The following is a 16,437-nucleotide window of genomic DNA, read 5'->3' as shown; positions in this document are numbered from 1 at the left end:
TTACCATGTTGAGCATCAATATCATTACCGTTTGTGGTAAGTGCCTCAGAAAGATGGGAGTTAACTGATGTTGACATTTTGTAAGACGCTAGGAGGTAAATGATGAAGGTCTGATTTTCTTGGAGAAAATTGTACCTACTAATTATTGTGATTTTCTGTCCACGTAACTAGAGGTTTTGTGTAGACTTGTTTCAATATTTATATCCACAAAGTCATTAATCAGTAGCAGAACTATGGCAGATAGAGAACTGTGAATATTGTCAGATTTATCAGTGTCCAAACATTTTGTAGAAGGCAGTGAGGTTCTTTGACCTGTGTATACATCTATGAGACTGTCAGTACTAAAAGTTTTTCTTTGGATGGTTTCTGTGAGCAATCCGGTTGTATCACTGTTTCACTGTTTTTCGGACTGTAGTCCCCCTGTGTATATGATATATTGTTACCGATGGCTACAGCAGATCCCCTGAGTGTTTGCTGGCTATGTGACCACCCTGTGATAAGGTGGTGAGTTAGTACCCCGTGCCTCCTCACAAGTACAGGAGGGGGGGAAACATCTTCACTACTGCCACTGGAGATACTTTTTTTGACAAGTTCCATTTTCGGCTTTCTGCCCTACGCTCTTGTTCCTCGACCAGACATCATCATTTGAGACCAGCTGATGTGTGTTTGTTATCAAATCTGTAAAAATGATGAAGAAATTGGCACTTAATCTTCTCAAGGTGAGTAAGGAAAATTAGAAGCATGGTTCTATGTGTAAAAACCAAAAACATCCATGTAACCGGTGGTGAAGAGAGATATGAACAATCTTTACAGTGTAGACAGATTGTAACAGACTCACATTTTTTCATGTAATAAGGGCATATTTCCAAGAGTTCCTGTATATAACGTTACCAAAGGTGATAGATATTAAATTCTTACTGTATTAATGACATTAAATTATTGTTATTGATATTTTCTGCATCAGATATTTTGAATTAAAAAGTCAACTTCACTAGAGAATTTTGAACATAAGCTGAGACAGTACATGTCCTACATTTTATAAACCATGACATATACAAATACTTACCCATGCTTGATAACACATCTACTTAATTTTATAGATGAATGATACAATCACATCAGTATACAGACATATATTTACTTGCACTGTTTTTGATAGAAATATTGAGATTTCTGGTCCTTTATATAAAGGTTAAAACTTTAAATACCCAAAGTGTCCAGCATCCACCCTTGAATAGAATGCTGAGCTGAAAGTGCCCCTTTCCCAGGGTTGTCAGAAGTGAACACATTTAGAGCTGAGTCCTCCCACACCGAGGGTTTCATGTCTGAGGCAATGCCCAATTCCCAGGGTTGTAACTGGTAAATATGTTTAGAGCTGAGTCCTCCCACCCCTAGGGTTTCCTGTTCGAGCTGAAAGTGCCCCATTCCCAGGGTTGTCACAGGTAAACATGTTTAGAACTGAGTCCTCCCACCCTTGGGTTTCCTGTCTGAGGAAAGTGCCCCATTCCCAGGGTTGTTACTGGTTAACATGTTTAGAGCTGAGACCTCCCACCCCTCAGGTTTCCTGTCCAAGCTGAAAGTGCCCTATTCCCAGGGTTGTTACAGGTAATACTTGCACTGTTTTTGATAGAAATATTGAGATTTCTGGTCCTTTATATAAAGGTTAAAACTTTAAATACCCAAAGTGTCCAGCATCCACCCTTGAATAGATGTTTAGAGCTGAATTCCCCCACCCCTCGGGTTTCCTGTCTGAGGAAAGTGCCCCATTCCCAGGGTTGTTACTGGTTAACATATTTAGAGCTGAGACCTCCCACCCATCGGGTTTCCTGTCCAAGCTGAAAGTGCCCAAATCCCAGGGTTGTCACAGATAAACACGTTTAAAGCTGAGTCCTCCTACCCCTTAGGTTTCCTGTCAGAGGAAAGTGCCCTATTCCCAGGGTTGTTACTGATAAACATATATAGCTGAGTCCTCCCACACCATGAGTTTCCTGTCCGAGCTGAAAGTGCCCCATTCTCAGGGTTGTTACTGGTAAACATGTTTCGAGCTGAGTCCTCCCACACCATGAGTTTCCTGTCCGAGCTGAAAGTGCCCCATTCTCAGGGTTGTTACTCGTAAACATGTTTCGAGCTGAGTCCTCCCACACCATGAGTTTCCTGTCCGAGCTGAAAGTGCCCCATTCTCAGGGTTGTTACTCGTAAACATGTTTAGAGCTAAGTCCTCCCACCCATCGGGTTTCCTGTCCAAGCTGAAAGTGCCCAATTCCCAGGGTTGTCACAGGTAAACATGTTTAGAGCTGAGTCCCCCAATCCCTCGTGTTTCCTGTCTGAGGAAAGTGCCCCATTCCAAGGGTTATCACAGGTAAACTCGTTTAGAGCTGAGTCCTCCCACACTTAGGGTTTCCTATCAGAGGAAAATGCCCCATTTCCTGGGTTGTCACATATAAACATGTTTCCAGCCAAGTCTCCCAACCTTATGGGATTTCTGTCTGAGGAAAGTGCCCTATTCCCAAGGTTGTCACAGGTAAACATGTTTACATTCTTTTCTAATAGCAGCCTTGTAAAAATCTGACTGATGTACATCACATTCAGAATGAATCCCTTACTGTTTTGTTCTTCCACGAAAGATATTGATATTATTATTATTCATTTATTTTACAATTGCAAAACAGGTTTTTCCATCATCTATCAATCACAGTTTTTGGCCCAGATAGAAGTTTGTATGGGTCTTTCTGTGAAAGGACACCATATTCTTCAGTTTCTGAACAAAGATCTGTAGATCTGTCTCGGTTAAAACATTGTTGTTCTTCATGTATAAGGTACTGTTACAGCATAAATCCATTGAAAATAAAATGATTATGAAATACATGGGTTTTTAAAAAGAGTAGGTCTATGTGACTTGTACATGATGTTAAATACGGTCTCTGTCATTCAGTTGACAGAGCATGTTTCTTTAGCTCAGTTGGGTGCTGGTTTATTATCACACTGTAGATCCAGGTTCAATTCCTGGTCAAGGCACTCAACAGGAAAGAGTACTTTCCTAGTTCTTTCACAAAAGTAAGCAAATCAATGTCATTTCGATGTCTAGTAATACGAAGGTTTGATCAAATATATTAGGATACACTGATATTATACATTTGTAAAATTAGAGTATTATCACCTAGAACTGTACCAGTATTGTAATACTAATGATGTTCAACAGTTAATACATGTCACAACCACACTGGCTTTAGTTAATATCAAAATAAACACAAACATGTTTGTATTCAATAGAAAAGGCATGCATTTCAAACCTTTAAAGATAGTGATCAGACAGTTTGCTTATTGAATTTATAGCTACTGCTGGTCCTCTTGCAATGACCTGATATTTTAAAGCTAGTGGGCAGGCAATGTAACAATAAAAACTACTAATGGGTTAATAATTGACCAATGGGTTGTTAATTTTAACCTTAGAAGATATCCTTTACTTACAACAGGGGCTATACTGTGCTGTGGTATTATAATTTTAATGATAATTTGCAAAAACCAAGGAAATATCAGAGTTATTTTAATGCAAAATATTTGACCTTTGACCCATGAGCTACAATTGATTTTAGCATTGTAGTGATGACATCACATCCTTCACCTTTTGTTTAAAACTTTCATATGTAACTTTCAGAAACAGTCTATCTATAATTATTATAAGGTTATCTGACTCAAGTGGTCAGGATGACCAATACCAATGTGTCCAGGGTGCTGATATTGGGCCTGAAACATGGTAGGACATTGGGCTACTAAGTTTGTTAACGTGAATGACCTTGACCTGCCTTCAATGTCACAGAGGTAAAATGTGTTGAATATTTAAATGACTTCATCTCAATTGCCGAAAGGTCCATGGTGGTGATATTGGGGCTGTAACATGTTTGGATGAAGGGCTACCAAGTTTGTACACCTTGACCTACTGTCAAGATCACAGGGGTCAAATGTGTTGAAATGCATGAGCAACTTCATCTCAATAACCAAAAGGTCAAGGATTCTTGATATTGGGCCTGTAGCATTGTTTTTCAGCCTGCAATATGTCAGGAGTAATGATATTTACATGTATAAAGAATATGAATTCTGGTTTGCAGAAAATGTCTTTATGAACCAACAGTGTCTTCTTTGTAATCTGTAGAGTAGTTGACCAATTTATCTTAAGCCTATTTGGTCTCTATCATATATAGTTCTTTATAGTCAGATGACCCTTTAGGCCTGCAGACCTCTTGTTGAATATTGAAAAAGACTACGACTAAAATTTGTAATTGTTGATAAATATTTCTAGATACGTAATAATTGTACTGTTATTGTAATGGTTTTATCAGCTTAGACTTCATTGCTGAACGAGTCAGTACCATGTCACAGAATTCACAGAACACTGTTTTTGTGGGACATATACCTAGTCTACATCATACTCAACAGTTCATTATTTCCAGCTGACTCATCTTATCACTCCCACCTCCTAATTATCTGTACAAACTGTCTATTAGGGCCTCATCTAAATTGTTGTATCATCTTTACTTTCTGTCTGTATAGTACCTCATTATCTCTGATATTAACTTGTCCTTCACACTTGTCCCTACCTACAAACTGCCCTAGTGCCTCAATATCTGTGATGTCATTTTGTCTCCTGCCTATCCCAGGTAAAAACTGCCCTAGTGCCTCAATATCTGTGATGTCATTTTGTCTCTCCTACCTGTCCCAGGTACAAACTGTCCTATTACCACATTATCTGTGATGTCATTTTGTCTCTCCTTCCTGTCCCAGGTACAAACTTCCCTATTACAACATTATCTGCGATGTCATTTTGTCTCTCCTACCTGTCCCAGGTACAAACTGCCCTATTACAACATTATCTGTGATGTCATTTTGTCTCTCCTACCTGTCCCAGGTACAAACTGTCCTATTACCACATTATCTGTGATGTCAGTTTGTCTCTCCTTCCTGTCCCAGGTACAAACTGTCCTATTACAACATTATCTGTGATGTCATTTTGTCTTCCCTACCTGTCCCAGGTACACACTGCCTTATAATACCTTGTTATCTGTGATATCAGCATGTCCCATCTACGAGTCAACAGGTGCAGAGTATATATAGTGCCTTGTTATCTGTGATGTCTACATGTCCCTCCTACCCATCCCCAGGTACAAGCTGTCCTAGTACCTCATTACTTTGATGTCTACCTGTCCCTCCTACCAATCCCCAGGTATACACTGTCCTAGTACCTCATTACTGTGATGTCTACCTGTCCCTCCTACCAATCCCCAGGTATACACTGTCCTAGTACCTCATTACTGTGATGTCTACCTGTCCCTCCTACCAATCCCCAGGTATACACTGTCCTAGTACCTCATTACTGTGATGTCTACCTGTCCCTCCTACCAATCCCCAGGTATACACTGTCCTAGTACCTCATTACTATGATGTCTACCTGTCCCTCCTACCAATCCCCAGGTATACACTGTCCTAGTACCTCATTACTGTGATGTCTACCTGTCCCTCCTACCAATCCCCAGGTATACACTGTCCTAGTACCTCATTACTTTGATATCTACCTGTCCCTCCTACCAATCCCCAGGTATACACTGTCCTAGTACCTCATTACTGTGATGTCTACCTGTCCCTCCTACCAATCCCCAGGTATACACTGTCCTAGTACCTCATTACTTTGATATCTACCTGTCCCTCCTACCAATCCCCAGGTATACACTGTCCTAGTACCTCATTACTGTGATGTCTACCTGTCCCTCCTACCAATCCCCAGGTATACACTGTCCTAGTACCTCATTACTGTGATGTCTACCTGTCCCTCCTACCAATCCCCAGGTATACACTGTCCTAGTACCTCATTACTTTGATGTCTACCTGTCCCTCCTACCAATCCTCAGGTATACACTGTCCTAGTACCTCATTACTTTGATGTCTACCTGTCCCTCCTACCAATCCCCAGGTATACACTGTCCTAGTACCTCATTACTTTGATGTCTACCTGTCCCTCCTAGCAGTCTCCAAGTGCAAGCTGTCGTAGTACCTCATAGTCTTTTAAGGTTTAAGTTTTGCCATATGATTAGCTTACATTGTCATCTTTAAGTTGGTTTGACTGGTGTAGAAAGACAAATGTCTTCACTAAAGGCTTACCACATTTGCAAAATAAAAATGATGCTAATTTAGTTTTACATTATCTCCTATGCAACTTGGTCTCCTGTGTCTTTTTCAGAAGATTTATTTTTAGCATAGTATTAGTCATGTGTAACTTAGCACTTCCTACATTAATATAGCTGTTGCCCCCTTCTGTCTATCTGATCTAGTTTGTCTTATCGAGGAGTCTACCACCTACTACTGTCAGTTTGACTATCTCTCTATCTGTACAGGCTGTCTCATGAACTCTTCAAAAGATTCACATCATCTACTTTTATACCAAAGTAGATTTTGGTGGTCATCTGTCAAGGTTAATGGTTCAAAGGTCACACTAACCACTTTTGAAATATACAGCATGTATACAAATATCTCAAGAAATTCTCAGTTGATTTAATTTATATTTACACCATATATCATATCAAGTTTGATATCTTATTGATTTCTGGTGGTCATTGGTTACAGTCAAAGGTCAAAGGTTACATTTAATGATCTGGACATAATGTCAAATGAATATGTTGTCATATTGTAACATTATAAACTGACCCTCCACCACCCCTAACCTCTAACCTTATAACTGTTTTTAGGAGTTTATCTTTCCAGGATCTCACTTTAATTCCCGTACTTCCACTGATACCACTTAAAACATGGCCCTATCCTGAGATCTCATTTCCAACTCACAGAATTGCTTTTTAGAACCTGTTTCTGAACATAGATAAAAAGTGTTGATGTGTAAAGTATTATGTAACACAGCTGACTGCTGGAGTAATACTGGACTTGTGGGAGTCACAGATGGGTTGTATGTAAATAAGCTGTACCAGTGGAAGATTTCAATGATGGGAAAATATATACATGTATAATGATTATGAGTATGAAGCATATAGGAACAATATTCAAATTTATGACTTAATTATATTTTGTAAGTCAGTTTTAAAGCACTAGGATTGAAATTGCAAGTAAAAATTAGTGGCTGCGTTTCAAAGGTGGTTGTATTGAAATGAAAGATATCAAACGTACACAATGAGTATATAATTTCCCATTTTAATTTTTATGTAAAATGAAGTTTTGAACAATTACGTTTTTATATCTGAAATTTTCAAGTATTTTCGGTCAAGCTTCAAGTATTTTTTATATAGACACATATATACACTTAAATGTTATGAACATTGCTGCTTTGTGCATGAAATGAATTCCTCGCTACATGCAGGAACAGGATAGATTATACACAAGTGTTATTTTTGGCCAGTATAATTATCTGCCTGGAAACACCATCTGCTTTGAACCCAATAAGTCTTTAGAATCAGACAGATAGTTTAAAATCGGAACTGTTGATTTAATTTATCTGCCGTAAATTTAGATTTCTAGTCTAGGGCCTGCTGATGTTTGGATCTTAGCCCAGGTGTTGGTTTCCTCAGAGTGTTTGATGTGGGGTTTTATCCTGCCCCTGGAGGTGAAACCCTTGTCCCCTGTGGGGTAGAACCCCTCATATCCTATTTGAAAATATAGTCTCTGCTTCAGTGTTTGGATTTAAGAATGATAAGAGGGATATCCAAATAAAATTTGATACAGAAAATGAAGACCTGTAAATCAGGTTTTTGTGCATACTTTTTGCTCAATGCAAGGAAATTAAATACATACCATCAAAGAAGGAAAGAGCTGAAGAAATTTTATCATGAAAGTGGTAGAATAGGTTTTGAATCAGACAGATGATCTTTTAGGAACACAAAAGACAAAAGATTTTTTGAGGAGTACATGTACTATAAGGAAATCTTAGAATTGTGTTCTTCTTTCTCCTAGAGACTGCACAATTCATTATGTAAGTTTACTAATCACATTTTGATTGTTTTCACAGAAACATTTCAAGACAGGAACACATGCTCCTGCATGTTGAAATGATCAAAATCCCAGATGTCTGCCCCACAAAGTTGGGCCCTACCATATTGGACTGATTGGAAGATTGTGAAGTTTGCTACTTCCTTGTCTCTTCTCCTTACACAAAAAGTGCTCGTAAAGATATAGTTTAGTATCATAAAGATGGTAGACCATCAGGCAGAGAAACATCAACATATAGCTTCCGTGTGGTAAAAATAAATCAAGATTTGATGGAGCAGAATATTCCATTTACTGTTAAGAAAATTGATAAAAATTTTATCAAATTTTAATGTGAAGTAGTTTGCTGCCACAGAAGATAAGTAATTTATGAGTCATCATTGTTATTATACCACTATAAACATTAGGAATCCAGACACTCTGAAGTTTAATGACTTTAACGAAAGTCCTTGTACTCTGTTATGAATATATTGTAAAAGCGTGTATATTGGAAGAATTAATTTGTATATATTTCTCCTACACAAGTCTACAGAGAAAGTCCCAACAGTTTGGGTGTGGCATCTTTATACACCGACCCCAGTAATTGAGCTTCTGTGCATGATTAGGGATGCACCATGCATTGCAGAGTGTGCTATACAGCACATCATACATCCCGTATATACATTTATCACAAGCAGTGTAGGGTATTATGTCAACAGAGAGTTTGACAATAAAGTAAAAAGAAAAGATAAGAGACATTCTAAGAATTCAGAAATTTGCACATATATGTTGATAATAAAATAAATATTAATTATAGTTTAAAACAGTTTATGTTATTCTTTTGAAGCTTAGAACCTCTAATGACCTTTGGGAGTTTTGAATATTGTAAAATATAATTTAATAGATCTGATAGAGCAGTATTCATGGGCTCATGCCAATTTCACTCTTCATAGAGAAGCAAGTTTAATCCTTGCAGATGACTGTTTCTGATTTCACATGAAAAGATTTGAAACTGTTAGTCAAACGCAGGATTCAAATCATCTCTAAATTTCCATGCTCCTCAAAGGGATAGCATAAAGTCGCTGCTTTGGCCATTCCTTTATCCATCATAATTTTGTCTGGAGAATACCACAAAAACTCTAATAGGTGTTTACATAAAACATCATAGGTTGATAAAAATTGATGAGGAGTGTACAGTGTGCAGTGTACAAGAACCAAATTCCCTTTTGCATAATATATGAGTTATTGCCCTTTGTTATTTTTCATACTTAAATTTTGTCCCATTCAGGGAGCATAACCTGTCTCTGACGGCACTTGTCTTTTTCTTTCTTTGAATGAATTTTTTACTGTAGTCATGCAGCAGATTTATAATGTTTTTCATTTTTTGTAGTTTTATGTCAAACTCAAATATAACAAAAATGAAAAATTCAAAAATATCAACATATGCAATGGTTTGTCCAACTGTTAGTCCAGCCCTGGTTAACCCAATCTTGATTATAGCCAAACTCTGTTAGTTCAATCTTGAATAGTCCAACCTTGGTTAGTCCAATATTGATTAGTACAACCTTGGTTAGTCTATTCTTGGTTAGTACAACCTTGGTTAGTCTATTCTTGGTTAGTACAATCTTGGTTAGCTGAACCTTGGTTAGTCCAAACTTGATTAGTCCAACCTCGGTAGGTCTAATCTTGGTTAGTACAACCTCTGTTAGTCTAATCTTGGTTAGTACAATCTTGGTTAGCTGAACCTCGGTTAGTCTAATCTTGGTTAGTACAACCTCGGTTAGTCTAATCTTGGTTAGTACAACCTTGGTTAGTCTAATCTTGGTTAGTACAACATCGGTTAGTCTAATCTTGGTTAGTACCACCTTGGTTAGTCTAATCTTGGTTAGTACAACCCTCGGTTAGTCTAATCTTGGTTAGTACAACCTCGGTTAGTCTAATCTTGGTTAGTACAACCTCGGTTAGTCTAATCTTGGTTAGTACAACCTTGGTTAGTCTCATCTTGATGAGTACAACCTCTGTTAGTCTAATCTTTTTTACTACAACCTTGGTTAGTCTAATCTTGGTTAGTACAACCTTGGTTAGTCTAATCTTGGTTAGTACAACCTTGGTTAGTCTAATCTTGATGAGTACAACCTCGGTTAGTCTAATCTTGATGAGTACAACCTCGGTTAGTCTAATCTTGGTTGGTATAACCTTGGTTAGTTTAATCTTGGTTAGTACAACCTCGGTTAGTCTAATCTTGGTTAGTACAACCTCGGTTAGTCTAATCTTGGTTAGTACAACCTCGGTTAGTCTAATCTTGGTTAGTACCACCTCGGTTAGTCTAATCTTGGTTAGTACAACCTTGGTTAGTCCAAACTTGATTAGTACAACCTCGGTTAGTCTAATCTTGGTTAGTACAACCTCGGTTAGTCTAATCTTGGTTAGTACAACCTCGGTTAGTCTAATCTTGGTTAGTACAACCTCGGTTAGTCTAATCTTGGTTAGTACAACCTCGGTTAGTCTAATCTAGGTTAGTACAACCTCGGTTAGTCTAATCTTGGTAAGTAGATTCAACTAATAATGAAGAAACTTGTTTGGTTGTGATACTGCTAAATTAATAAGGTTGATTAAAGTAGACATTGTATAGAACCACCGAGTGTGTGTAACATAACAGTATTGTAAAGATGAGGGCACAGCTCATCTAGATAGAGCAGGCACGAATGTGCCAAGACGTTGTGTTTTACTGTCATGTTAGTTGTCAGGTAGATTGTTAGAAGAGGTAGCTCTGCATGAGAGATTGTTTGAGAATGTTTGGGGAATGCTTGTAAGACTGGGTCTATAAACCCATCAGGGAGCCTCGTCCTTGTTTAGTATCATGAGCTCTTTTCATTGATGATACTGGTTGACTTTAATGAACTAGAGCAGGTTAAAATGTTAACTTATTATTATTGAATCTTTATTTGTCTTCCGTCTTGCTATCTAGATATATATCTAGAGCCCCTCTCCCTTCCTGTTCATCACCCCATGTCATTGTAATACTGGGTCTAGTCTCTACTGTTTAAACATTCCCCAGTAGCCCCCCTCCCTTCCTGTTCATCACCCCATGTCATTGTAATACTGGGTCTAGTCTCTCCTGTTTAAACATTCCCCAGTAGCCCCCCTCCCTTCCTGTTCATCACCCCATGTCATTGTAATACTGGGTCTAGTCTCTCCTGTTTAAACATTCCCCAGTAGCCCCCTCCCTTCCTGTTCATCACCCCATGTCATTGTAATACTGGGTCTTGTCTCTACTGTTTAAACATTCCCCAGTAGCCCCCTCCCTTCCTGTTCATCACCCCATGTCATTGTAATACTGGGTCTAGTCTCTACTGTTTAAACATTCCCCAGTAGCCCCCTCCCTTCCTGTTCATCACCCCATGTCATTGTAATACTGGGTCTAGTCTCTCCTGTTTAAACATTCCCCAGTAGCCCCCTCCCTTCCTGTTCATCACCCCATGTCATTGTAATACTGGGTCTGTCTCTACTGTTTAAACATTCTCTATGTTTAAACATGTTCATCACCCCATGTCATTGTAATACTGGGTCTACTGTTTAAACATTCCCCAGTAGCCCCCTCCCTTCCTGTTCATCACCCCATGTCATTGTAATACTGGGTTTAGTCTCTCCTGTTTAAACATTCCCCAGTAGCCCCCTCCCTTCCTGTTCATCACCCCATGTCATTGTAATACTGGGTCCTCTCTCGTACTACTTAGATATTACATCATATTTAACTGTCATAACCTGTGTTTTAAATGTTACTAGAACATCTGTACATCATCTCCCTAACCTCTGTTTAACCCACTGATCCCTAAACTACTTCACCTTGGTTTTTCAGTTACCACCTGTTTTTTTGTAGATTATCATAGGTATTGCTGTAGCATCCTCCACACCTGTTGTTGTGTACTATCCCCCCCAGAGGTATCCCTAGCTCAGGCATGTACCTAACATGATTACCTGCTTGTGTTCCCTTCTTTCTATTTCCCTCTCAGTATCTTCCTTATAGAAATTCTACCAACCAATTCTAAAACTCATCCTCTGTTTACTATTTATTTATTCTTTCCTTCTTGTTTACCCCTATCCTCTCCAATTGTGTTATCATGTTATCATCTTCTGTGTTCCTTTATTTCCTTCACCAGCTTTACCCTTCATCCCCACTTCTTTTCTGGTTCCATCAATTTTCCTTCATTTATATATCCCTGCTTCATTCTATCAGCTATTTATATTTGTAATATACTTCTTTTCTTCCATTTTTTCCCTTCTTACTTATCCTCTTTATCTCATTGTATTGTACTTTAGTAATATATTGTCATTCTTTTCCTCTTTCTCTCCTTCCTTCGTGTACCTTTCTGTGTTTCTCCCCTATCACTGTTATCATTCCGTTATTTCTTTTCTTTCTTTCTTTTTTCTCTTACATTGTATCAGTTTTACCTGTCCCCACCCTTCCCTCCTATCCACCTGTATTTGAGCATTTTTTTCCCTTCCCCTTTCTTTCTTTCTTTTTCCCTTTCTTTCTTTCTTTCTGTCTTTCTTTCTTTCTTTCTTTTTTTCTCTTACATTGTATCAGTTTTACCTGTCCCCACCCTTCCCTCCTATCCACCTGTACTTGAGCAATTTTTTCCCTTCTCCTTTCTTTCTTCCACAATATAAGTACAACTACATCTTCCCCAGCCCTGTCCCTCCACCTAACCTCTCTGTCTCAGCCATTAGCACCTCATCATAAAACAAATGTCTGCTTACAAAGGCAGTGAGACCCCCATCCTTCACCAGACTACAAACAAATATCTAAAGGGAGAAAACAGATGACCTCTTCCTACAAATGCATCTCAACCATGTCTTGTCTAATATCTGTACAGGATACCGTATTTCACTGTATGTGATGCCATGCACTGTAACACAACAGAGTACCATATTTCACTGTATGTGATGCCATGCACTGTAACACAACAGAGTACTGTATTTCACTGTATGTGATGTCATGCACTGTAACACAACAGAGTACTGTATTTCACTGTATGTGATGTCATGCACTGTAACACAACAGAGTACTGTATTTCACTGTATGTGATGTCATGTACTGTAACACAACAGAGTACCGTATTTCACTGTATGTGATGTCATGTACTGTAACACAACAGAGTACTGTATTTCACTGTATGTGATGCCATGCACTGTAACACAACAGAGTACCGTATTTCACTGTATGTGATGCCATGCACTGTAACACAACAGAGTACCGTATTTCAATGTATGTGATGTCATGCACTGTAACACAACAGAGTACTGTATTTCACTGTATGTGATGTCATGCACTGTAACACAACAGCATACTGTATTTCACTGTATGTGATGTCATGTACTGTAACACAACAGAGTACCATATTTCACTGTATGTGATGTCATGTACTGTAACACAACAGAGTACTGTATTTCACTGTATGTGATGCCATGTACTGTAACACAACAGAGTACCGTATTTCACTGTATGTGATGTCATGTACTGTAACACAACAGAGTACCGTATTTCACTGTATGTGATGCCATGTACTGTAACACAACAGCATACCGTATTTCACTGTATGTGATGTCATGCACTGTAACACAACAGAGTACCGTATTTCACTGTATGTGATGTCATGTACTGTAACACAACAGAGTACCGTATTTCACTGTATATGAGACCATTTACTGTGAAATAAGAGAATAACGCATGTCACTGTTTTGAGGCCATGTACAGTCACTTGGTAGGATAACATATTTCAGCGTATCTCTCTGAGGCAATGTTCTGTCCTGTATCAGGATACTATATTTTACATATGATAGGGCCATGTGTCCTGTACCAGGATATCTTACCCATGATGAAGTCTTGCTGTGATGAACTTCTTCCAGCTCAATGGTTTAGAAACCCTAGTTCAGTGGCATTCTCATGCATTCCTTGCATCCTTGCAGAATTATCCAGACACAGGACAGTAGCTTTGGTCCAGATGATGGGTCTCACTTTATGTCTAGTAAACAATGAGTAATGATACACTTTTTTGTCCATAGCGGAATCTAAAGTATAGGGACCAACATTGATTTATTATTGTATGGTAATTATACTATGTGTTAATCATCAATTAACATCAATTAAGTAATGAGATATTGATGACAATGGCTAAAGTAAAGCTAAACATTGTGGAGTCCTTAACCTCAATATTTTTTTTATGTATTTAACAGCCTTAACATCAGCTATCAAGGCCCGAGTATCATTTCAAAACATCATCTCTTGTATACATCATGGCTACAATGCTACAGAGTCTAACAGGTTTTCAGCTTCATTCCTCAAAAATGTCAATGAGAAGAGCAGTAACTCTAGCAAGATTTGGATGTTCTTGTTTTTAGAAACCTAACTGTCTTGATGAAAAGCCATGTAGTCTGTCATTCTGCAGTGTTGTCAGTACTTGTAAACTCCGACATCTGACCTCAGTAGAGTAAGTTGTACATCTGTTTGATCTTGTGATAAAAATAGAATTTCTCTTTTATTGTTGTATACATAGCCAATAATTCATGCAGCTGTGACTTCAATGTTGAAGAGCTGAATATGTACCAGTAGTTTTGAAATAATTCTGCACAAAAGAGTCAATACTTTCAAGGTTGGAAGAACGTGGAAATGGGGTATGGATGAGTAAAAATGATTAGAAAAAAATTACATCACTGCACTTGTGCTCTAAGTGGTATACTATCAAGACTCAAGTGTGAGATGAAATAAGATTTTTCATATCATCTGTGGAGTACATGAATAATCAAATTACCTCCCTTGATCTCCCTCTCCTGTTTGTATGTTAGATGATCATTGCTGTGTTGATGACCAAAATCATCTCCTTCCTACGGTTTACCAAACTTATCACAGTTTTTTCATCAGAGCTTAATTTTTGCATGGGAAATATAATGTTACTTTTTCAACACATAATGCCCTATGAAACGCGTTTGCAGGGAATATCAATCATCCGTCCTTCCTTTCTCAGTCTGAGGACTTTTCTGGGCTATAACTTCAACACTGTTCACACCAACTTCACAAAACTTGCTGTATATATTAAGTTGGTGCTGTAGTTGTGCCTTTTGTCATTGACAACTTTTTAATTTTTTATATTTTTTCTGTTACCATGGAAACATAGGCAAAAAACACAAAATTAGTGTTGACTTTCCTTTCCAGGCTACAACTTCGAAACCATTCCACTTAACTCCACAAAGCTTTCTGTATATATTTGGTTAAAGGTAATTGCTCTGAAACTGTGAAAGGTAATCGTTCAAAACATATTACACTTGCTAAGCTAGAAGTATGTCTGTTATTGGGAATTCTCCATTAAGATACCTTTTTTGTTACCATGGAAACAGATAGGCCAAGTTCAGTTTTTTCAGACCACTTCCCTTTAACCATCAAGGTAATTGCCCGGTACTCAAAACTTTCATGTCTAATACATATAATTATGTTTAATATTCACAGTATTGTGCTACTTGTTGTTGTTATATTGATCACTTTCAACAGAACTTTGGACTGAACATAAATAATAAATGGTTTCAATACTTTAGTATTCCTTGTTGCTCACTTTTAATGTATATGAACATGGGTGGGGGATCTCGATAACTATGTCCTTCAATAAAAACATGGCTACAAAATCATCTTAGTAACAACACGACTCCCATATAGTCGATCTACCTACTTATATTATTATATCCATATGACCAATTAGCTTCAGCGATTCCAAGCTTGTTTTCACATATTGTCTGACAGGCTTAGTCATTTGTAATCTCATCAGGAATATATTTATTTGTAAATATAGTAAACAAAGTGTCAATCTCAGGAATTTACAGACATCATGGAAATATTAGTGGTTTATGAATTAACAGGCAATTTGTAACACAACACAAGTGTTAGTAGAATTTCAGTTAGAAATGTGGCTGGGTGATATGCTGATACCTATATCATGTAACGCTGCATGTGATTGGTCAGGATGATAGTACATCACCATGCCATCAGATGGTGGCCAAGTGTGGAGAGCTCTGATTGGACAATGATTGATGTGACATATATGACAGGTAGTTTGTGAGGAGATACGTTCCAGACAATTGTGTGAAGATTCAGACCTGAGATAAGATAAATGAGGTTGTGTGTATAAGTGATAGATTTATAGCTAGTTCTGACCAGTACAACAGCTCAGGGTCTGTAAGACATGGCGTAGCAGATAACCTCTCTCAGTTCTCTTTTTCCCAGGATTGTCTGGAGACAGACTATTGTAAGGAAGCTTCCAGATTTCTATGTTTCAACTCTGTATTGATAAAACTTCAATGCCGCTGTGACAATTGTAAACAGACTTCACTGTTCACAATTAGACTGATGCATGGTCAGTTTTTGGTAAATTAGTGAAATGGTGAACTTGTGCATCATTTATGAATGTTATTTATAAATGATAAACAGACAAT

At 38.0% G+C, this 16,437-nt stretch overlaps 1 protein-coding gene across 2 annotated transcripts in view; it reads left to right on the top strand.

The window, feature by feature from the left end:
* Window positions 1-326: 326 nt before the first annotated feature.
* LOC132554355 (uncharacterized) overlaps window positions 327-16,437 on the top strand; it is a 53,856-nt gene continuing 37,745 nt past the window's right edge. The window contains exons 1-2 of one of the 2 annotated variants that reach the window (XR_009554393.1): window positions 327-719; window positions 8,000-8,734. Coding sequence is in view for 1 of the 2 variants with exons in the window: in XM_060218659.1 (XP_060074642.1) it covers window positions 687-719 (33 nt within the window). In the remaining variant the exon portion in view is untranslated. Of the gene's footprint in view, window positions 720-7,999; window positions 8,735-16,437 lie in introns of those variants that run through there. The other variant, XM_060218659.1, reaches the window with a different exon arrangement.

Source organism: Ylistrum balloti, unplaced genomic scaffold (assembly GCF_031769215.1).
Source record: "Ylistrum balloti isolate Yb309-2 unplaced genomic scaffold, AGI_CSIRO_Ybal_v1 Utg370394, whole genome shotgun sequence".
NCBI classification, from domain to species: domain Eukaryota; kingdom Metazoa; phylum Mollusca; class Bivalvia; order Pectinida; family Pectinidae; genus Ylistrum; species Ylistrum balloti.
This window is presented reverse-complemented; position numbering and strand designations above follow the sequence as displayed.